Source organism: Trachemys scripta, chromosome 13, assembly GCF_013100865.1.
Source record: "Trachemys scripta elegans isolate TJP31775 chromosome 13, CAS_Tse_1.0, whole genome shotgun sequence".
Lineage (NCBI taxonomy): Eukaryota > Metazoa > Chordata > Testudines > Emydidae > Trachemys > Trachemys scripta.
In genome coordinates, this window is record NC_048310.1 from 40,175,881 (window position 1) to 40,199,858 (window position 23,978).

General features: G+C 47.9%; 1 protein-coding gene across 1 annotated transcript in view; it reads left to right on the top strand.

Annotated features, from left to right (window-relative positions):
• The window catches only part of VAC14 (VAC14 component of PIKFYVE complex), a gene marked incomplete in the record, with an annotated part of 177,992 nt that overhangs the window by 75,219 nt on the left and 78,795 nt on the right, over positions 1–23,978 (top strand). The window contains 1 exon segment of the mRNA XM_034788262.1: positions 19,251–19,383. Coding sequence (XP_034644153.1) covers positions 19,251–19,383 — 133 coding nt within the window.

Consider the following 23,978-nt stretch of genomic DNA (forward strand, 5'->3'; position numbering starts at 1 on the left):
CATAATCATACCAAATACTACATCCTATTACTTCAAACCCGTTCCAGGTGCCTGCTTAATCAGGGGATAATGAAAAGACTGATGCATGCAATGTCAACTACCAGGGCTTCTACCCCTCCCACTTCATTTTCAGTTGCGCAAAAAAACTATAATCATCTTCGCGCAGGGAAGTTCAGGGAGGCAGCAGATGTCACAGCTCCAGCCATTTGTACTAATATAAGCTACGCATGGCAGGGCAGAGCAAGCAGGGAGTTTATCAGGCTGCCAGTAACGGGTTTGCTGAACCAAGAGCAGAGAGTTCCTAAAGTCCTGTAGCTTGCAAGATTCCAGCCCCAGGTTAGTGCAGCCATGCAGGTGTGTCTGCAATGGGTCTCTCCTTAAACCAGATATTCTCTCTTGAAGAGAGGTGTGGCTGTGGCTCAGAGGAAGGCTGGCCCAGTGATAGAGGTGCTAGCCTGGAACTTGGGAGACCCAGGTCCAATTCCCTGCCATGCTACTGCCTTCTTACATGACCTTGGGCACTTAAGCCTTGTCTACACTACCAAGTTTTGTCGACAGAGGTGATGTTGACACTCAGAAATCGGCATAATGAAAATCAGAGTGTCATGTTCATATTCGCTCCCTCTGTCAGCAAAGTGTGGAGGCACTATCATCGACAGTGTGAGCAATGCATTGTGGGTACCTCTCCCACAGTCCAGCTTGACACCTTCTGTCGCTAGGTGTTGTAGGAAGGTGGAGCAGATCACGGAGCATCTGGGGACCAGGCTCAATGTCCCGTGATGCATTGCTTTCTGTCCCAGCACTCCATGGGCTTTCAGCTTTCTTTTGAGGCATTTTTCAACTGCCCTTCTTTGCATCTTTGTGAGAAAGGATGGATCCCGCACTGCTCTCCTATGTTCTTTTTATCTGTCATGAAGACCTCGTGGATGGCAGTGCAATTAATCGTGAAGTTCCTAACTGAAGAAGTCTCCCAATCACCTGACATGCTGCATTATATGGATAGGACGAACTTTAGATTGCTTTTGGCATTCACAGAACAGCTGCATATGGTAGACAGTCGCTTTTTGGCTTGGGAAACAAGCATTGAATGGTGGGATTGTATCGTCATGCAGGTATGGGATGACGAGCAGTGGCTACAGAACTTTCCGATGCGGAAAGTCACCTTCCTGGAACTCTGTAAGTAGGTGCTGGATGACAGTTGAATGTGTCTTTGGCAGATTAAAAGCATGCTGGTGATGCCTTTATGGCAGGTTAGACCTTAATGAGGATAATATTCCCATGGTCATAGCCACGTGCTGTGCATTGCATAAACTCTGTGACGCTAAGGGTGAAAGGTTTGCTCAGGGGTGGAGTGCTGAGGCAGACCACTTGGCTGCTGATTTTGAGCTGCCAGATACTAGGGCTATCGGAGGGGCCCAGAGGTGCAATTCAAATCAGGTTGGCTGTGAGGCAACACTTTGAAAATGAGAACCAGTGATGTATATCTCTGTGATTGGTGCTTCAATGTTACGTTACATGTAGTTTTCCTAGGAAGTAATAGTGACATTTGGGGCCTTACATTCCAACAAGCACATGAATAAATTGCCAGTGTAGCTATTGGTAGTGCCTGCTATCTCAGTTTGTAGAAAACAATTAAAGATGAGTTAGCATTCAAAAACTTTGCTTTTATTGCACAAGAAACAGCACACACAGACCCACAAAGATGCTCGGTGGGAAAGGAGGAACCAGGGAAGGGAAGACTTTCACAGTTGTGTGTAGGTCCAGCTGTCATTGCGAAAGCTGTCTGAGGGGATGGAGTGAAGGGGAAACCAAGAAGTCCTGGAAAGTGGAAAGGACTGTGCAGGAGGAATTTGGGGAGGGCATGGAAAAGAGTTCTGAATGTGCTGCTGGGGTGGGCGAGCACAGATCTGCTCAGTCTGCAGGATTAAGGACTTCAGCATGTGCGTTTGCTCCTCCATTACTTTAATCATCCACTCAGTAGCATCCTTAACAAACTCCTGATTCTCTCTTCTGTTCTGCCATTCGGCTTCCCAGCACTCCTTGCATTCCCTTTTCTCTGCACGGCAATACCTCCCAGAACATGTCGTCTTTGTTGCATCTTGGGCGCTTTCTTATCTGGTGGGGACGCTCGGCTGGGGTGTGTGGGGTCGTTCTTGAAGGCAACACGTGCCAAAGGACAAGGGACAATGCACAGAAGCAGGATTGTTAAATGTACGCACAGCATTGAAACATTTCAGTTAAATACACCTCTTACAACATAACAACCACTTTCTCCCTGACCCTTGGTAAGCACACATCTCTGCGAACTCCCATAGCATAGTGAGTGCTGGTGGGGGTGCTCCATGTGGGGAAAAGAGCATACACTCTGCAAGGGAAAACATTCTAAAATTCTCCTGCACTTTTCCACAGGCGGGGGTCATTGTAGCAGATATCTCACTGCTAAGGGTAAGCAGGGAAACGAGAGTTAATCTACTCCATGCTTGTGGCTTCCGCCCTGCTCCCTATGCTGCTCACCTGTGTGCCACTTTGGTCCCGGCACAAGTGATTGCTGAATGGTGCGGGAAAGTTTCCTACAATGGGGGAAGGAACAAAGCAGCTCTGCCACGGAGCCTTCAGCAGAGGATTACCAAGTACCTCCAGGAAACTTTCCTGGAGATCTTTCTGGACAATTCCCGTAAGATCTCAGTGTGCATCAACAACCTGTCCACCGTACCGATTAGCTACATAGGGAAATGGCAGCTCACAGAAACACAGCCAGCCTCCCACATTTCTATACCCTGAACCCACCTCTGCACTACACAAGCCACAGCCACTTACCAGGTGTCGTCTCTCCTGCTTCTTGCTTGCCGGAAAGCATCTGCTGAGACTGGCTAGACACCTCTGGAGTGGAGAACAGTTCCTGGCTGCCTGCCCCACTGGGCTACCCCACAGTGAGCTCCACATCATTGTCTAACTCCACCTCTTCATCAATGACTTCGTCCTTTGTGTTAGGTCCTCTTTCCACCGCCTCCAGGCCTGCCGAAGTATCCATGGGGCTCTTGGTGGTGGAGGTGGGGTCACCACTGAGGATAGCGTTCGGCTCCTTATAGAACCTGCAGATCTTAGGTGAAGCACCTGAGCTACAGTTTGCCTCCTTTGCTTATGGTATGCCTGCCTCAGCTCCTTTATCTTCACTCTGCACTGCCGCATATACCGATCCTAGCTCTTTTTGCACAAGCTTAGAGAAATCTGCCCGTAGATATCCCAATTCTTACGGCTCAAGCGCAGCTCCCCCTATACTGATCAGATCCAACAGCTCCGGAATGGTCCAAGTGGGAGAGTGTTTGGTGCGATAATCTGCCACGGTCACCTGGGAAGAGACCTCTCCACGCTGAGCCAGCAGGAAATGGAATTTCAAAAATTCCCGGGGCTTCTACGAGGGAGGGGCGGATGGTTGCTTACCTGGCTGCAGGGCAGTGGAGTTCAAACTGCTAACTAGAGCGCTCACAATGGGCATTGTGGGACACTTCCTGGAGGCCAATTAAAGCAATGAAACCAGGCGTGGTGTCTACACTGGCACTTTGTTGACATAAATGTAGAGGAAAAAGACGTATGTCTCTCGTTGGGGTGGTTGTATTTTGTCGCCAAAACAGGGCATTTTTCCCAACAAAAGTTGCATTGCTGTGTGTACGCATTCACTGTTTTGTTGACAAAACTTGGTAGTGTAGACAAGGCCTTCGACGCTGTCTCAGTTCCCCATCTGTACAATGGGAAAGTAGCAGTGCCTTGCCTCCCAGGTGTGTTGTGAGGGTAGATCTATTAAAGATTGTGAAATGCTTTGAGATCTATTCATGAAGCTTCCTCTGGAGGAAGGTCCTGGCCCGGGTTTGAGGCTGGGGGCAAGGCCAGGAGCAGAGCGTCACCTGGCCGCAGGCCCAGCTACCAGCCCCCAAGGCAGCCCAGCTGTGGCTCCGCTCCTGCCCCCAGCCTCAGCCCTGGGCCGCGGCTCTGCTCCTGCCACTGGCCGTGGCCCCACTCCCAAACCCAGACCCATCCCCAGCTGCACCCCAGCCTGTCAACGTATGTCCTGTCCCCCCTCACCTCCCTGGCCTGAGCCACAGCCTGGCTCGTGGGGGTGGGCGGGGAGCCGCGGACTGGGGCATGGGGCGGGTGTTGGGGTAAGTGCTACACCATATTTATTTCTTGACTGTTTCCTTTCCTTCAATAGAACTGTGTTTTGATGCAATGTAGGTATAGATCTGAAATGTCCTGATAAAGTCTCACTTGTCTGTTTTCGTTCCTTCTGTGGGTTCATTATATATCCCCTGAATTACCCTTCTATACTACACTGCATCCCTCTGCTTCTCTGAACCCTCTTCCCATTCATTCCTAACTCCATAGTGGGGAGGGAGTATTAGCCACTGCCCGGCTCCAAGCTCTTTATCAAATTTGGCTGCTGGCCCTCCCACAGCTGTGCCAGATGTTTTCTTCTCATGCAAATTATCTGCTACATATTCCTGCTGTGTTCCTATTGTTGCTTATTGATTTATCTTCCAAAACCGAGTAAATCTGTGGTGGATTCACAAGGCTTTCCCAGATTAGACGTGGGCCTCCTTTCTGCAGGACAGGGATACAGCCCTCTACCTCCTTTTAATCAGAGCCTTGGGCAAGTATTCCCTGCACCCACCCCCACTGCATGGCTTGGCTTTGAAAGGGCCACTGCTGCATAAGTGATCTTTAACATCGGATTAAAATGCTACTAAACCCTCTAGTTGAGCCTTGGAAAATGCCCTCCCTGCTCTTTGCCAAGATGTGTCCAAGCAACACAAACCTCCCATGCACTCTGCTTCATCCTGCCCGACTCCCCTTGTGATGCTGCAGCAGCCCCATCGGGTCTCTAACGTCCTGAGCTCGGCCTGATGATATTGCGGGCAGGCTGTAGAGTAACCAGTTTGAGGTGTTAAAGTCTTGCATTTGGGGAAGGAAATGCAGAGGAGAAAGGGGAGGGGTACTGGTTATGGCAGGGATTCGGTAGCTGCCTTGCCAGTGCTTGTTTGCAAAAGCGTAGCAGTGCCTATAAAGCCCAGTGCTCGAGGGGACAGCCGCCCCGTGTTGGTTTTCTGAAATATGCATTTGGTTCTGGATGGACGGCTCTGGAGCCTGCGGCCTGGTCTCTGCTGAAAAGCTGGATCTGCGTAGCTGTGTCATTCGGGGGCAGAGGGGCTGAAAACCCGCACCCCAACCAACATAGCTGTGCCAACCTGGATTTGTCTACACGGGGCTTCCATCAACATAGCTAATGTCGTTCGGGGAGCTGGTGTTCCTATGCCGATGGATAAACTCCTTCCAGCTGTGTAGGCCGGATCTACACTGTGGGGCTATGCTGGCAGCGGCTTTGTAGTGTAGACATACCCTTAAATGGCTGTTCCCCTGGAAGAGATAGAAAATGGACAGCAGCAGGGACAGTACCCCTGCCAGCATGCCTCAGCCCTGATCGGGGAGGTACCTTATCTGGGGCGAGGAGGTAAGTTAGTACCCGTGCTCCTTCGGTCCTTGGAGGCGGTGGCTTTTGCGATGTGAGGACCCAGGCTGAGACCACCCGTAGGCTACCAGATAGTGCTGTGAGAATTTGCAGTCACTAGTGAGCTAGACTGGATTTGAACTTAAGCTAGTGTACCTCTTGTGTCTATTGCCAGTCCCCGGAGCCATTTTGTCCCTGGGAACCCAGTGGTGTATTCGGAGTACGAGGAATCACAAGTGAAATTAGTTTGGTCTCGACATAGTTTCATTAGGCTCTCGAACACACCGCAGAAACCACTCTTCAGTTCTTGAGGCCAATTAGTACGCTGGGGATACTCGATCGCGTTGGAGGGGCAGAGCGGGGGGATAGGTTTCCCCAGGACTCCTTTCTGTATGGGAAGCTCATACAATGTGTGTGCCGTTGTGACCACGAAAGGGGACAGGTATAGTTCAGATGTTTGCATGGGCGTTTGCTTTTCTCACGAATATCCTGTCCCCTGCAGAGGGGAGAGGAGCCGCCTGGCACAGCCGAGCGGCCGACATCTTAGCATCTGTTTTGCTGAACTGCAAATTGCGTTTGTTTTTGAATGGATCTATTTTTATCCTACCACACCAGGCTCCTCCATGTCGTATTTACAAAGCTAAAACCCAAAACATCCCAGAGAAGCTCGCTGGGGAGACATTTTGCAGATTCTCGTGCCAGCACATCAGGTTTCACTTAACAACATCTGCTGATGCTGGCTCCCATGCCTTCGACAGCGCGTGAACTGGGCCTTGTGCATGTGAAGTGCTCCTGACGAGGTTTCTCTCTGTTTGAGCTGTTGCACTAGTTGTCCAGGTGTGACCAAAAGGAGATTCACGTTTTCAGCTTGACCGAGATCAGACAAGCCAAGGAGAGCTCAGCTATTCAGTTCCCTGTTCTGCCACAGGCTTCTTGTGTGACCTTGGGCCAGTCCCAGTCAGTGCCTCAGTTTCCCCATCAGTAAAATGGGGATAATAGTACCTCCTGGGCTATTGGGAGGATATATGCTGTGACAGACCCAGACCAGTGGGGTACAGGAGTCTGGGAGAGGGCAAATATACTGGTCACTGGATGAGTAGTTTTCAGTTCCCAGAGTGACCAGAGCAGGGGCTGCACTAGAGTAATCAGGAACCTGCTAGAACCAGTTAAGACAGGCAGGATAATTAGAACACCTGGAGCCAATTAAGAAGAAGCTTCTAGAATCAATTAAGGCAGGCTAATCAGGACACCTGGGATTTAAAAAGGAGCTCACTTCAGTTTGTGGTGTGAGTGTGAGGAGCTGGGAGCAAGAGGCGCAAGGAGCTGAGAGTGAGAGGGTGTGCTGCTGGAGGACTGAGGAGCACAAGCGTTATCAGACACCAGGAGGAAGGTCCTGTGGTGAGAATAAGGAAGGTGTTTGGAGAAGGCCATGGGGAAGTAGCCCAGGGAGTTGCAGCTGTCATGCAGCTGTTACAGGAGGCACTATAGACAGCTGCAGTCCACAGGGCCCTGGGCTGGAACCCGGAGTAGAGGGCGGGCCCGGGTTCCCCCCAAACCTCCCAATTGACCTGGACTGTGGGTTCTTCCAGAGGGGAAAGTCTCTGGGCTGTTCCCCAACCCACATGGTGAATCTCCTGAGGCAAGAAAATCCGCCAATAAGCGCAGGACCCACCAAGATAGAGGAGGAACTTTGTCACAATGCATTAAAGATTAGGAAGGGCTTAGATACTGCAGTCATAGGAGCCAGATAAGTACCCTGAGATATCTTGACTGATACAAAGGTAATGGGCACCATAAGGCCCTAAATACCTGACCCATGTCTATTTATTCTGTGCCCATCAGCATTACATCTCTGTTCCTCTATCCGTCATAAATAAGTAGATTTTTATGTTCCCAGCTCTTCCCTTTTTCCAGTAACATGAAGAGTTCTCAGGAACTCCCTGATCTCATCCTGCTAGTCTCCTCTTCTCCATCGGAGAGCAGGCTCTCAGTTTTGGCATTATAAAGCATCCCAGTCTCTGCACGCCTACTCCGCTTTTAACAAACTGGGGGGTGTTGTCAACTTCAAATCTCGCCAATTTTAAAGAGTTAACATAGTTTCAGGAACTGCCCCCGCCCACCAGTGGCTGCCATGGTTTTAGAATCACCTTGATTTGTAAATGTCTCCCTCACCTTCTGTCTGCTGTGAACGGCCCACACAAAGTGGGAAAAGGGGCTGGCTGACTGCTCAAGGGAAGGAGTGTGACAGACTAGATAAATGCATAAAGTAAATTGGAAAGAACAGAATTATTCCGCTGGTCTGTCAGGCCTGGTGCATGCATGCAGCTACACCAGTTCAACTAAGGCATGTTTACATTGGTTTTTTGTTAAACCCCACTGCAAATGCCTGTGTGGACATTCTTAAACTGATTTTAAACCTGGCTTATATTTATTTATTGATATTCAGTGAGGAATCAACTGAAGCTAAATTAAAGTAGTTTAAAGCAATTTTAAAGGGTCCACACCAGTTTAACTAAACTGGTTTTAAACTGATTTTGGTTAAACTAGTGCAACTTCATGTGTAGACTCAGCTTCGAGGGGTGTTTGAGACAATGGCAGGCTTTCAAAAAAAGACTCTCTCCTTTCAAAGTCCATATCCCTTGAACTTTTTGAAAAATCTCAAGTAATTTGAGGAAATTTCCTTCCCAGCCAGAGCTAAGGAGTTTGCTCAGTCCATCAAGCGATCTGATTGCCGGCACATTCAGGGTTGCTATATAATATATATTTATAAGGACTTTAATATAGATTTCTAATTGCCTGTCTCTCTTGATTTATAATACACCCTCGTGAGTGATTGGAGCATATCACTGCCACGAGCCACAGATGAATGTTTTGAATTGCCCAGACAGCAGGAGGCATTTTATAGTTCTAGAAAGAGAAGTAGCTGACCAAGCGCTGAAACACACAAGGTAAGCTGTACTGTAACTGAATACGACAGGAGACGCTTGGTCTGGTTGCAGAGTATTCGGAAGGTCTCGGTTATATTCCTGGCTCTACCTTCGACTCAGCGTGGCCTTAAAAACCCATCTCTCAAATGGAGATACCAGGCTTGGTTCATTATTTAGAAACTGCTTTTGGATCCTCGGATGGAAAGTGCTGGAAAAGTGCCATGTGCCACTGCACGGTAAGAAAGAGGAGTTCTTCGCGTGCTCGCTCATGTCAGTTCCAAGTAGGTGTGCTCAGTGGTCAGAAGGTTTTCCCCCAGCGGTACCTGTCGGGTCGGCTGTGGAGCCCCCTGAAGTTGTGCCTTTGTGGCGGTGTATATAGGTCCTTACCTACCCACCGTCTCTCCAGTTCCTTCCTACCGCTCGTGACGGTCATTGGAGCTGCTGCTTCTCTTCCTTTCTATGGCAAGTGATCCCCTAGTGGACTTTTCCTATTTGTACCTGTAAATAGTTTTTACTTAGTTAGTGTTTCAGTATTTTAGTTAAGTTTCTGTTGTGGTTTTCCCCCATCACAGGATTGTTTAGTCTGCAGAAGAGAAGAATGAGGGGGGATTTGATAGCTGCTTTCAACTACCTGAAAGGGAGTTCCAAAGAGGATGGATCTAGACTGTTCTCAGTGGTAGCAGATGACAGAACAAGGAGCAATGGTCTCAAGTTGCAGTGGGGGAGGTTTAGGTTGGATATTAGGAAACACTATTTCACTAGGAGGGTGGTGAAGCACTGGAATGGGTTCCCTAGGGAGGTGGTGGAATCTCCTTCCTTAGAGGTTTTTAAGGTCAGGCTTCACAAAGCCCTGGCTGGGATGATTTAGTTGGTGTTGGTCCTGCTTTGAGCAGGGGGTGGGACTAGATGACCTCCTGAGGTCCCTTCCAACCCTGATATTCTATGATTCTATGCCTCGGTCTCAAGGCTTCAAACCGTGCGGGTCCTGCCAGAAACCTAGGCCCGGGGGAGACCCTCAAACTCCTGCTTAAAGTGCTTGAGAAAAGCCCACCAGACTGACAGGTAAGACCTGCAGAGGCTTCTGCCCAAGAACCAATCATGAGAGGTACGTTAGGTTAAAACTTCTCCTCATGGAGTCAGCTCTTTGTCCCTAGCCGGCACCGCCGGGGTCGGGCCCGAAGCCCAGCACTTCATTGCGGAGTGAGGGAGGTTGTGGCGCTGCCAAAGGACTCGTGATCTAGAGACCCGCAGCACTGCCACTCTCTGGCACTGAAGACGAGCTCTGCAGCTACCTGGCACCGCTTGCACTTGCTGCTGCCACACACAAAGCAGAATAGAGCCGAGGGGGTGTTTGCCCACAGTTAGAGCAGTGGAGCACGAAAGCCCTCGTAGAGCGTGTCCTGTGCTGGAACACGCTATCGCTGCTCCGGCGAAACCAGCACTGTTGACTCCAGCCTCGCAGGGAGCTCCGTCGAGTCTGGTCCCATTGAACTCCCCGCATGGGAGAACCAGATGGAAGAGCTGGATCTTCGGTCCATCCCGGACACGTTTGCGGCAGCCAGGGACCTCCTGGCGATGACAGCTCCGCAGTCCCCAGCACCAGCAGCCCCCAGAACCACACAGAGGAGCCGTGTTTCCAAGGGTAAAGTGGCCTTGATGTGACACCGGTCGCCCTCCCCTCGGCACCACTCTCCGGCACCGTCCTATTCGGCACCGCCATGGTCACCACGGTTGGATTCGTCTTTGGGGACAGAGACGGAGTCCTACATTTTGAGGCAGAGCCAGCACTGCTCTCGTCACCATTCGAGACAAGAGGAGGGGCAGCAAATACCTATGGTGCCATGGTCACCACAATGGCAGGTGCTGACACAGTGCCACTTTTGCACCCTGTGGGCATATCACCAAGCCCAGGAGCTGAGCTCCAGATCACTGTCAATCGCCTTGGAAAGGCAGGCCCCCCCCATCATCCTCCATGGTGCAGGAACCTCCAAGAGGCTCAGAGACCAGCATCTAAGCCAGCACCGAGGCTGATGCCGACACTGAGACCAGGGCTGGTGCTGCCCCCAGCACCCCACAAGAAGTATCAGCGTGGGAGGATCCCTGCAAGTTGAAGGGTCATGAGGATCCGGTGCTGCCAAGGGCATCATCCTCCCCAAACGAGGCAGTAGTGGGCTCATCTGCCACATTGCCGGCAATGGACAACAGAGCCCACCAGGAGCTTCTTAGAAGAGTGGCACAAAATTCGGGCCTCCAGGCAGAGGAGGTGTCAGAAGAAACTGATCCTATGGTGGACGTTCTAACTCCTGAAGGCCTTTCATGGGTGGCCTGACTCCTGATTAAGACCATCCAAAATACCACCAAGACTCTCTATGGCAAACTCCTGCCTCTCTTCCTCCCATGGCCAAAGGAGTGGAAAGGAAGTATTTTGTACCCTCAAAGGGATATGAATACCTATTCACCCACCCTCAGCCAGGCACAGTGGTTGTTGCAGTGGCAAATGAAAAGGAGAGGCAAGGGTAGCAGGACTGACACCCAAATCTAAGGAGGCAAAGAAGCTGGACCTCTTTGGCCGTAAGGTCTATTCCACTGAGAGGCTTTAGCTTAGGGTTGCCAACCAACAAGTGGTTCTCAGTCGCTATAATTTTAACTCTTAGGACACTTTTTGTCCAAGTTCAAGGAGTTGCTCCCAGTTGATTATTGGTCCGACTTTGGAGCCATCCTTGAAGAGGGCAAGATTCTTGCAAGGACATTCTTGCAAGCTACACTGGACTCAGCGGACTTGGCGACCTGCATGATGTCCACTGTTATAGCCACGCGAAGAAACTCGTGGCTGCAGATTTCGGGCCCCCAGCACAAGGTCCAACAAACAAGTCAGGACTTGCCCTTCAACACCTCGGGTCTGTTCTCGGAACAAACAGACTCTAAAGGGCTCCCGACACCAGCCCCAGAAAGGAAACATTTCAAGCCTCAGCCTCCACACATTTCTACCCCGCTCAGGCCTGACAAGATTACAACACAAGCAGGGCAGGAGTAATAGACGAAAGCCTCCATAGCCCTCTTCCAGCCAGGGCCGGAGCTCGGCAAAGCAGTCTTCAGCCCCCAAGCAAAACTTTTGACAGTGCATCCGGCGGCAACACACCCGGCAGAATCCCGGATCCTTCTCCCTGTTTCATGAATCATTTATCCCATTTCTACCATGCCTGGGCCCAGATTACCTTGGACCAGTGGGTCTTACGCACAGTACAGTTGGAATATTCTCTCCAGTTCTGTTCCCTTCCTCCCTCTCATCCCCCTTCCAGTCCCTCTTCAGGGACCCTTTTCACGAGCAACTTCTCATACAGGATGTGCAAGTGCTCCTGGAAGATGAAGCTGGAGCTGGAGAAGAGGTCCCGCAGGAGTTCTGGGGCAAGGGGTTTTATTCCCGATATTTCCTAATCTCGAAAGCCAAAGGTGGGCTAAGGCCAATTTTGGACCTTTGGAACCTGAACAGAGTAATGAAAAAGCTGAAGTTCTGCATGGTCTCCCTGGCTTTCATTATTTCTTCCCTGGATCCAGGGGATTGGTTTGCTACTCTCAACTTGAAAGATGCATATTTCCACGTGTCAATAATACTGTCTCATGGGCAGTTCCTCCATTTGGTGGTCAACAACGCCCTTTATCAGTTCACGGTTCTCCTCTTCGGGCTATCGCGAACACTCGGGTGTTCACCAAGTGCATGTTGGTTGTAGTCTCCTTTCTGAGGAGGCAATAGGTACAAGTATTCCCGTACCTAGACGACTGGCTATCAGGGGCCGTACCAAAGCCCAGATGGAACCATCACGTGTAAAGATTGACTTTCGAAGAGCTTAGACTAATACTGAATATGCCAAAAGTAACTGTAACCCCCGCCCAGAGGATAGAGTTCATCGGAACTCTCCTAGACTCGGATCAAAGCATTCCATCCGGAATCCCGTTTGCTGACTATGGGCACCAAGTGGAAACTGTTCACATGTTGGACTTCGGACCAGAATCTTCATCCCGAACAGGCTTCACTCCAGTCAATCCTGGACTATCTTTTGCATCTCAAGCTCCGGGGCCTGTCTCTTTCGTTGGTTAAGGTCCACTTGGCTGCTATTTCAGCCTTCCACCCTCTGGTACAGGGCAGGTCAGTCTTTGCTCATGACATGATGGTTCAGTTTCTAAAAGGTCTGGAGTGGCTCTACCTTCAAGTCCATGACCCTGTCCCACCTTGGGACCTGAACCTTGTGCTGTCAAGGCTCCCGAGTCTTCCCTTTGAGGGACTGGCTTCTGTTATGAAAGGTAGGTAACCGTTTTTTCTTCCAAACAGCTGACCATTGCAAATACCATGTGTCTTTTCTAAGTGCCTTTTCTTTGATTTGCATGCACAAATCAGCAGGTGGAAGAAGTGCTTTAAAGCTGGTGTGGCCATTGTTACAGTGGGTTTTGCAGCTTAACAATTCAAATGAGCTCTTTGACGTTATGTATCGAGAATCTGGAAAGTGAGCTCAGAGCCTCATCTGGGCTGGGTTTCTCCAGATACTTTCTGACGAGCTGAGAATGTGCACTCTGCCTGCAGTTCTAATTCTGTGTTCTTGCAGGGTCACTCCTTTCAAGGGGAAGATGTGCTTCCCACACCTCTTCGTTCTGTTGCTTATACAATGAAGGAGCTGTATGTCCCATCACTCCTACTTTCCTTCCAACCATCAGCACTTATCCGAACTGTGGTTATAAGGATCACGTCTGGTCATGAACTCTTCAGAGCTGCAACTTCCTTTTCCAACCTACACTACTCATCCTGTGTTGAGTGTGCAGATGCTTCAGCTCTCTGGCGAAAGGTCTGGCATTTTTCTTGGATCCCGTTCAGGAACTATATCGAGAGAAGATTTAGGATTTTACTGTGTTCCGGGGTGACTTCTCAGCCAAGCTTTGGGAGAGAGGCGGTGAAGAGTACAGGGTCTGCACCCATGTTAAATGCCTACACTCTTCGTTTGGTCCACAAGAACATTGGATGTTCCTGTTTGCTCTAATTAATGCCACTGAAGCCAAGCTCTAGAGTGGTGTTTGCAGCGCGTATGAGCAGAGACGGTTCTTCACACAGCTACCCACACTCCAACCAAAGAGCAGCAAAGCGCTTGTGTTCTTTGTTGTCAGCATTATGATCAGTAAGTTCGCAGCCGATCTGGCAGGTTACAAATCTGCAAAGTCTAGGCTTAAAAAAAAGTGTAAACTTCAATTAATTAATCCACAGTTTTCTTAACACCTCTTCCCGCCTGTGTCTCACGCATCTTCATATAAATACTGGAGTGCTGATCCTAGGATTTTATTGCTCTAGAATGTGCAAGTACCTTGCTGTGACAGAAGGTGAGTGGGAAGGCCATGGAGTTAGAATAGCATTGAAACCATAATATGAATGAGATCTTGGGCGGTAGGTGGGTAGTTCTGAGTGGGGATATGGCTTTGCATTCTCTAACCTTGTTGTCTCACATCTTGTTTCCATGTAGCAATCTTATAGGTCCATGAAGCTCTCCATATACAAAGCTTGTGAACTCTGTCATGGTGGGGACACACCTTCATGCAAAAGAGATGTTCAGAGGGTATGGGAACCATTCAGGAGAAGTGTCACCTTTCTCCAAACATACCTCTGTGAAAACACTATCCAATCTGCTTCAATTGCAGTGCTTCTAAACTGATATGTAATTCCAGGCTGGAAAGTGTTTGATCTTTGGTTTGCAGGATGAAGGAACGTACCTGAAAGTAAATGAAATCTCATGGCAGGTAGGTTGTTTTCAGCTCTATGGGATGTCTTCTCTGGCTGTGGAGCAATGGCCATCTCTTGTAGTCCACTTAGATTGTAAGACCCTTGGGGCAGGGACTGTCCTCTTGTTTGTTTGTGCAGCGCCTTGCACAGTGGGTCCTGATCCGTGACTAGGGCAGCTAATGAAATAAGTAGCTGGCAAGAAGAACTCCAGTGGTTAACTTGATGGCAGTATTTAAAGACTCCCCAGAGAAGCACGTGGCTGATTGCGGTGGAGCGTCATTGCATCCTAAGCATTCCCAGCCAGCAAAGGAGATGGAAGAGCCAACTGAACCTGTCAGTCTCTGAAATCTCATTGTGAAAATGACCTTCATGTACAGAGCTTATACAATGCCTGTCAGAAAACCCTACAGCTTTCCAAATGAAGCCCCCCAGAGAGGGCTACCAAGAATTAAAGGGAGCATGGGAGGAAGGTATTGATCCAACAGTGCTCTACCCGAGTAAGCGCAGGATATTCTCTAATGGGAATGTGCTGTTGTCCAGTACCCATCCGTTCCACCCGTGTGTAAAGTGAGGGTGCTCTTTCCTTTCTGGTTCAGTCACAGTACTCTTAGACACAAGGGGTCTCTTGCTATTTATTGACAAATGGACCTTTTTCATTGAAAAGTTCCAAGAGAAGAATGCAAGGTCTTTTCAGCTCTTTGGCCATGTACAGCTGTAATACTACATTGTTCAAAGTTTGCCTTTGTTCCCAACCTGGCATCTTCATATTTCTCCCTCTGCAAGAAAGAAGGTGAAGCTGGGTTAGCTCTTTTGTCCAAAATGTTGGTTGATATATTCTATAGCTAGTGACTTTTTTTTGCATAGGTTTATGTTGCTGAGAAAAATCCAGTGCATTTTGGATAAACACATAATTAAGCACTAAAAGACCTTGGTAGCTGGCAAGTACCAAGGTACCTCTGCTTCCCCATCCCCAAAATGGGAGACGACTTCCCCCTTTTCTCCATGTTGTCATGGACTTCCTACAGCAACAGATTGCTCTTGAAAGTGATAGGTGCTTCTCTTCCCTTCTCCCTCCTTCTCCGGATGCTCTTCCCCTGGAGGCACTGATACACCCCACCTTACTTGGATTCCAAGGGGAAAACCTGGACCAGTATTTGGATCTCAGTGGCTCTGCAGAACACAGATAAAGGGCAAATGCTTGATGGTGATGCTTGCATGCATAAAGCTGAGCTGACTGTCGATGTGCCATGGGAGAACCATTCCTTCTTGATCTCAAATTTTGCTGAGACATGGGGAGGGAGTTTCTCAGTCACTAGCAACCAAGTTCTGAAATCCCACAACAGAACCCTCTCAACAAAATAAAACATTACAATGCTTCTGTGCTCACCTCTCCTCTACAGCTGTGTGACCTGGACACCATACAAATGGCATATCAAACAGCTAGAGGCCTTCCATATGCGGTCTCTGCGCCATTATGGGGAGCTGCTGGCAAGACAAAATTACCAAAAGTCAAATGCCACAAGCATCGAGACCATGCTGATAAAAGCCCAGCTACGCTGGGTTGGACACGTCATTCGGATGCCTGAACATCGACTCCCCAGAAAAATGTTCTGTGGAGAATTGGCACAAGGACACCGGTATCAAGGCTGCCCCAGAAAGCACTACAAGGACAGCATGAAGAACAGCACACACGTTGGTGCAGTAAAACTGGGATAATCTTGAGAAGGCTGCATTAAATAGATCAGCCTAGCGACACACAACACTAAGACGTAGGTGGGCCTTGCATTGAGAGTCAAAGATCAGATCATAGTTTGTTCCTTTCTTGTGGAAGGGAACCCTGTAGCTGGGGGCCTGCTGCTGAGAGAGACCACTTCCCAGCGCAGGCTCGCTGTGTCCTTGACACTGTCCGTTCCGGAGCACTGGAGGAACTCAGCAGACGTGGTCATGAGGAGAGAGAGGCCTCCTCTAAGAAGGGTCTGACCTTTAGGTCCAAATTTCTGCCTGAGCGGGTGAAGAGATGAGGGCCTGATGGGGATGGAGTATGGTTGGGGAAAATCCTGCCTCAGTGGGTGGAGCTGGCGTGACCAAGGGCATCCGCTTTCAAGCTTCCAGATCCCCAACTGTCACCTCTCTGGTGCTGAAACACGTGTCTGTCTCCATCCTGACTGGGGTTTTTCCAGGCTGCACAGCTCCCTGCCTCCTCTCCGGTTCTCCAGCAAGTGCGACGGTCTCAGCAGGCCTGCTTGGCCGCCTCTTCGGAGGCTATAAACAGCGTAATTTCCCATAGGTATAAGGTACCACACAGATTTTCTAAGCAAGCACATTTATTCGTAAGGTGAAAGCGTTAGACAAAAGATATTACAACAATAAAAGAATTTACATACATGTTAATTAGCTTACCAGAGATCACCCCAACTTTGGCAGGTGATCAGTCCTTCAAACCCCACCAAGGCATTTTCTGTGGCCACAAGTTCATGACAGCTCTTAATTCAGAACGAGCACCCCCATGAATAGGTCAAGTCCTTCCTAACCCTCCCAGGAAAGATTGGGGCCTCCTTTAGACAGAATGTCCAGTCCGTTTGCTGGATCTGAAAGCTGGCCCTGAGTCTGTTAAAACTCAGGCTATTTATCCAAAAGTCCTTTCTTTGTTGGTCTCTGAGAATCCACTCTGAACCAATATATGTAGCCTCTCCAGAGGCGTTACACCCTGAGGGAATTTGCCCAATCAGCTCAACCCCACTGTCCTTAGCTCCTGGAGGATTGCAGTCCCCCCGCCCCATGGAATCACATACAATCCCTGGCCCACAGTGATATGCAAACATCATTCAATGAGGCTTGTCCAGGATATTGCAGGGACTAGCCACGCCTGTCACCGGGAGCTCTATCCATTTAAAGCTTTGGCAACTGCTGCTAGGACTCTAATTTGGATCCGGTAATGAACAGCTACTCAGTGCGGTCTGCAGAGCACTGGGCTGACATGCTGTGTTTAAAGATGGGCTGCTGCATATGGTATCATCTGAAGTGTTTCTATTTTGGATCTCCTGTGAACAGTGAGGAACAGCTGTACGGGCTATACGGAGGGTATGGATATATTTCAGCTCTGGTTAATGTATTCACTTGAACACATGCACCTTTGTATTGGAATATTTTGTCTTGGCAATATAGTTTTTTTTTTTTTTTTTTTTTTTTTAATCTGGATCATTTTACCTGCAGCTGAGGGAACACGCTGCTGTGGTTAGCACTTGCTTTCTGGGAGGTGGCAATTAAAGGTTATTTAAGAGCATGGGCTGGGATTTCAAAGGCCCCTAAGGGAATGGGTGAAATTCAGTGGGAATAGATGCCTGATTCCCCTAGTTTCCTCTGCACATCCCAGCCATGTTGGTGTCTCATTTCATTTCTCCCTGGGATTTGTATGTGTTCAGTTCTTGCCAGCTGGGAGGCTGAGCATTACCCACTTGTGCCAGAATCTGGATCACTGGCATGGAGACCACGCTGGCCCAACAAGAAACCATTCAGTAAATTTTCAGTCTTACTTTTCACTATGCTTTTAATTGGGTACACCATGACCTGATGACCAGCTCCCAGCTCAGTACAAATGGATTAAAAGAATCTAAGTTATCATTCAATCTGTTGAGAAGTACCGAAGACTTTGCTCCTCTCTGGTTGGGTTCTTTGGTAGTGCCCTAGCTGTATCATTATGGCTGTCTCTCTCACACAGCAATTCTTCTTATTAGTGTTCTAGTAATTAAATAAATTAAGTAGATACCTTAGTTCCATCACTTGAAAGCAGTCGTTATTGGACAACTTCTCTGAGGTTGAAGTGTCTGTTTCTGGGGGGAAATTGTCTTAAACACTGTCTGTCTGGGTATCCTGAACTAGGAAGTGCATTTTTCATGCCTCTCCAGCTAACTGGCATGCCGACACCCTTACACAGTTCAATTAACATGCAAATAGTATCTTATCAAGTTATCACTTGTCTCTCAGTGAGATTAGGCTGTGTGAATTGAGGTTTCTAATTCTCTTACAAGTATGTAAAAGAACTCTCCGATCCATAGGGTTGTAAAGTAATGGTGCCCATGGTAATAACTTTATAATGCTGATAAATTATAATAGTAACACCTAAAGCCCCAAATCGAGATCGGGGCCCAATGTGTTAAGAGCTGTACAAACACTCAGTAAAAGACAGTACTTGCCCCGGAGAGCCTGTCTCAGCAGGTTAAGGGCAGAGCCCAACGTGAGGCGCACTATCCACTAGGCCGCACTGCCTCTATGCTCACTACTAACCTCTTTGCTTTTGATCACCAAATTGAAAGTATCTTTCCGATGCACATTTCCCCACACACCTACCTTGTCTCCCAACAAATTCCCTGTAAAGAGGAAAAGTCCTTAATAAAGGCACTTGTAAGTCGGTGTTCAATTTGGGCTCTCCAATTAGTAGTTCTTCGGATTACACTTTGTGATCACCAAATACTGCAACTTGAGCTGTGTTCACTAGTGCCAGACCCCGAGCTGTTCAGTAGCGGCGTGAGACCTCCCGAAGGAGAATGTAAAGAAATGAACTCAGCAGCACAAGGAATCTCTTCGTTCATTCAGTTCCTGCGCTAAGTCCTGGCTCGGCTGCTTGAATGAACTAGCCATTCAAAGTGGCAGCGCGCGTGTGGCGGGGGGGGGGGGGCAGAGGGGTATGTGTATTGGTGTGTAGAATCACAGTAAAAATAAAGCTTAAGACTACATGGAGAGCTGGTCTGTGCATAGTTTTTGCATTGATTTAACTATATCTGTTTAGAAACTGACACATCTGTGTAACCTCCTGTGTGGATGCGGTTATCTTGGTATAAAGGTGTCAGACATTTATGGAAATAAGCTATATAGATATAAGTACCTCAAGGAAAGACCATTGGATCATGCCTTAAATCCTCTACCTGACTCTCACTGCCACTCTCCTTCCCCCACCCTGACAGGTTCGTGCCAGAAGAGTAAATGCATGTCACATGGACAGAATTCCAATTCAAAGACAGCTGCACTTGTGACCGTGTTCTGTAACTTGCTCTCCTTCCCCCTCCAGGTATGAAAGGCATGGAGTGCTCCCCCTCCACCCCCACCATGAACTCCTACTTCTACAAATTCATGATCAACCTCCTCAAGAGATTCAGCAGTGAGCGGAAGCTGCTGGAGACCAGAGGAGCATTCATCATCAGGTCAGAACACCATCTTTCTCCAACCACAGCTTATGCTAAGAACATCTTCCTTCTAGGTGGGATGTGGCATTTTAGCCTAACACTTGTCTGGTTCTTTGTGGTCAAAGACTCCTCTGCAAGCCATCTTTGTTTGCCAGTTGTTGCGGTTGATATTTTTAAAGCAAATGAATTAAATTTTCACATGTTGAGACACCATATTTTTCACTCCTATCCCCTGAGGTTAAATATTTCCTAATTAAGCTCTGTTTTCAGATCCTATCTTGCTGAGAAACTAACAAAACAGTGGGAGTGTGAAACAGGCTATTCTGTGGGTGTGTGGACCCTCTTTCTTCAGCTGGTGCAGGGTACAGTGTGGTGTAGTATTTGTGTGAGTTGATAATCCGTTCAGAGCATTGTCGTTGAGATGTATATACTCAACAGTTGGCACCGCCTGGTAAAACTGGTCACTTTGAGAGAGCTTTTAACTGGGAAGGCAAATGGAACTGTGGAATCAGAGTCTTGGTCTCCTGTGTGGTTTGATTTCTGTTTCCAAGGAGCTGTGATTAGGTGGTGGATACTGGAAAAACATGCTTTGTGACTGACAGCTGGCAGTATGTAATCCTTAACACAACGGATCTGGGGCGGGGGCAGCGAATTCTGCTGTGCTTGCTCAGAAATAATCAACGTGAAGGTCACAGGGGAGGCAAAGGGGAAATTCAGAGGGGGCAGAGCCCAGTTGTGTGGCATCATTGAGGTATGCTCGAGCTGGGCACCGAATGAGCGTGGATGATATTGAATTCCATGGAAATCCCCCTTCCAGGGGAAGAGGAGGTCAGAGGCAGACTGGATGGACGGAATAATTGCGAAAGGTCCAGGGTTAAGTATTAACCGTATCGCTTACAAGGAGTGTAGTGATCAGAGGCAGCAGTACTAGTTAGCATGGTGCACATGCACGCCTAATCCTTATGTTTGCAAAGAAAACCTTCAAGGTGTGTCTAACGGCAGCGATGTCTGCCTGAGTCTGCAGACAGCCGGAAACAACAGAGGAGAGGAGAGAGTTGCCCCATTCATTTCAAGGGAGAGTTAGGTTTTGAAGTTGCCATTAGATCTCAGTGTTAAATATTCCTGCTAAAACAATTAGCAGTGAAACATCCATGTACACCGAGATTGTGGGTGGGGCATGAGTGCCACCACTTTTTCCCCAGCAGGGGGAAGGTCTGTAAGATTTTTTTTTCCCCACCTCTCCCAGTATATCCCCCACTCCACGCTTATATTCTACTAGGTGTCTGATCTCAAGAATCACAGGAAAAACTAATTTCCCGAAGCTTAGGTTGGCATGTGCTAATGGCCTTCTCCTGTAGAAGTTTATACTATGAGGGATTTTTGTAACAGCAAGTGCTTTCTCTCTTCCTGGCCTTCTGCAAATGGGAACACAAGGCCATGGTCTATGTGCACTGTGTTTGAGAGGGAGTGGCAGAATGGTCCTGTTTCTGATTAGAGGGCCAAGGCCTGCATGGCACATTAGAGAACTATGCCTGGGTCTCATTCTGGTTTGGGGACTGTACAATTTCCTGTCAGACATGCCTCTGAACTACGGTCAGCTGGACTATTTTGCGTGGGGAAAATGACATGGGTACCAAAGATTCCTGCATTTGGGCTTGTTGTGCCATTTCCCAACCCGTAGGAGATGAAATTGGGCCAAGTCATGGCAGTTTAACATGCCAGTACTTTCCATGGTGACTTGTGGCTCCAGAATCCAACCTTCCAATTAACAGAGAAGTGAAGTCTCCAGCCCTAATGGCTATGAAGAACATGTTCACAATGTGACTCTCGTAACCGATCCAATGATGACTCCCTGAGTCTGCACACAGCATGATGCAATAGCTTGGAGAGGTATGAACTGCCCGTTGATCTCAGGAGGTGTCAATTCTTGAGCTTAATACAGGCAGTTTCGATGCCAGTAGTAACTGTCACTGATTTAAAGCAAGTGAGGGAGGAGGAGGAGGAGGGAGATGTGACGTTGCAGTCCATATGATTTTATAAAAATATGCTAATGAGTGAATATAATGTAACTGAAATATGCTTCATGCAAAAGGTCTCTTGTAAGGTATCATTACAAAGCTTATAATCTACTGAGTGTGATCATCCTGTTTCTTTAAATGTATATCTCTTGTATCTAAAACTATAAATATGAAATATAACTGAGGGCCTATTGTAATTATGCAAAGTGTGGGCCATTAATGATGATTTGGAATCTTGATGGCTCCCATCAACCAGGACAATTGACTGTGGATGGCTCTGTTTGCAGCAGGCTGGGAGGAATGAAGGCTTGGGGTCTTAGTGACATGTGATCATGTCACCTGAACTGGAATCCATCTTTAGCCTGGTGCTTTTCCAGTGTGTGTGTGTGTGGGGGGGGGGGTAAACCCAGAGGGACAAAGGATTCCCGCCTTATGCAAAAGATATATAAATGGGTGGAACAGAACAAAGGGGAGAGGAGCCGTCATGAGAAATCCCCTAGCTACCACCTGAGCTGGAACAAGGGCTGGACCAGGGGAAAGGATTGTGCTCAAACTAGGAAGGTGTCCGTTCTGAGAAAAGAAACTTATTGAAACATCTCTAAGGGTGAGATTTTACCTGTATTCAGTTGTATTACTGTATTAGGGTTTTATTTTATTTTACTTGGTAATTCACTTTGTTCTGTCTGTTACTACCTGGAACCACTTAAATCCTACTTCCTGTATTTAATAAAATCACTTTTTACTTATTAATTAACCCAGAGTATGTATTCATACTTGGAGGGGGCAAACAGCTGTGCATATCTCTCTATCAGTGTTATAGAGGGAGAACAATTTGAGTTTACCTTGTATAAGCTTTATACAGGGTAAAACGGATTTATTTGGGTTTAGACCCCATTGGGAGTTGGGCATCTGAGTGTTAAAGACAAGAACACTTCTGTTAGCTGCTTCAGTTAAGTCTGCAGCTTTGGGGCAAGTAATTCAGACCCTGGGTCTTTGTTGGAGCAGACGGGAGTGTCTGGCTCAGCAAGACAGGGTGCTGGGGTCCCGAGCTGGCAGGGAAAGCAGGGGCAGAAGTAGTCTTGGCACATCAGGTGGTAGCTCCCAAGGGGGGTTCGGTGATCTAACCCGTCACAGGAGAGTTTGCTGGACTGTCAGTACTTGATCTGTTGTCACAAAGACCACGATCATGGGAGCCACTGGTGCTATCTTCAGTGCAACCTTTTCAGATTGTCTTCAGTGTATTTGTTCCAACTATTTTCTTAAGTAGAGCCAGTTGCTTGACTATAATTGTGGTTTGATATTAAAAATGTTCAAGAAACCAAATAACCAAGCCGTAGCCCAGTGGTTTTCAATCTTTTCATTTGCAGACGCCTACAAAATTTCAAATGGAGGTGAGGACCCTTTGGAAATCTTCGATGTAGTCTGCGGACCCGCAGGGGTCCGTGGACCACAGGTAGAAAATCTCTGCCTTAGCCAATGTGATTGTCTAACAACAAATCTTTACAATACAGAAAGCAGCAAGTTAATACTTTTCCAATCCTTGTGGGAAGCTGTTCCCTTGCAGTTTCAGTTCATCCTGCACAGAAGGTGTGCTCCAAAGTAAGCATTCAAACTAGCAATATTTGTAGTGGAGAGCTCTCTAATTTGTCTCCTAAGACTGAAATCCACCAATCAGCTCTTTATCTTGTTTTCCTTTATCCACCTATTCTTTCCTTATCTTTTTTGTTTTGGGTTTCACGTTCCAAGTACTAGTTGTGCTGTGGAGGCACATCCCAACCTGTACTGGGACATAGAATGAATTCATCTTGTCTTGACAGGTTTTATATTGGCTAGTGCTAAAGCTGACTTCAGTTTTTTGCAAAGTGTTGTGGGATACCTGGCATGGGTGAACAGAATTGTGGGAAGAGCATAATACAACTCCGTTAGCATAACGTCCCAACCCTATACATTCCGAGATTAATATTGGATGCACAATGCATGCTAAGCTGGTGTGTGTCATACATATTAATGTGCTGTGCAATACATATGTGTTGGCTAACACCGCCGTCCAGTTCTGCACTCTCCCCGAGCAAGTCTGCCTGCTACGGCATAACGTGCAGGCTGATGCTGGGGTGAAGGCAGGGTGGTAAGTTGGTACCGGAGCACGTGATGTGCAGGTGTTGGACAATCACTGACGTCCTAACAGTTTCTCTTTCTTGCTAGTGGGCACTGGGTTATAAGGATAAACAAATCCACTCTATGCATCCGAAGAAGTGAGGTTTTTACTCACGAAAGCTTATGCCCAAATAAATCTGTTAGTCTTTAAGGTGCCACCAGACTCTTTGTTGTTTTTTAAGGATAAACAAAGTAGTTCCCACAAGTGAATCCTTAATAGAAGAGCACAGAATGGTTTCCCCATTAATATCCTGTTGACCTCTAACCCATGGCCTGAACTCAGGTGATCAGCGGAATAATCATATCTTAGAAAGAGTTCAGGTGCTTTCTAACCCAGTGTGAATGAAACGGACGCTCTGATGCAAGTAGGAATAAGCAAAGAAACTCAAAGATTATTTTAAAGTGGGCTTGGCAGTGAGCCTGAAACCTCGTGTTGAGCTT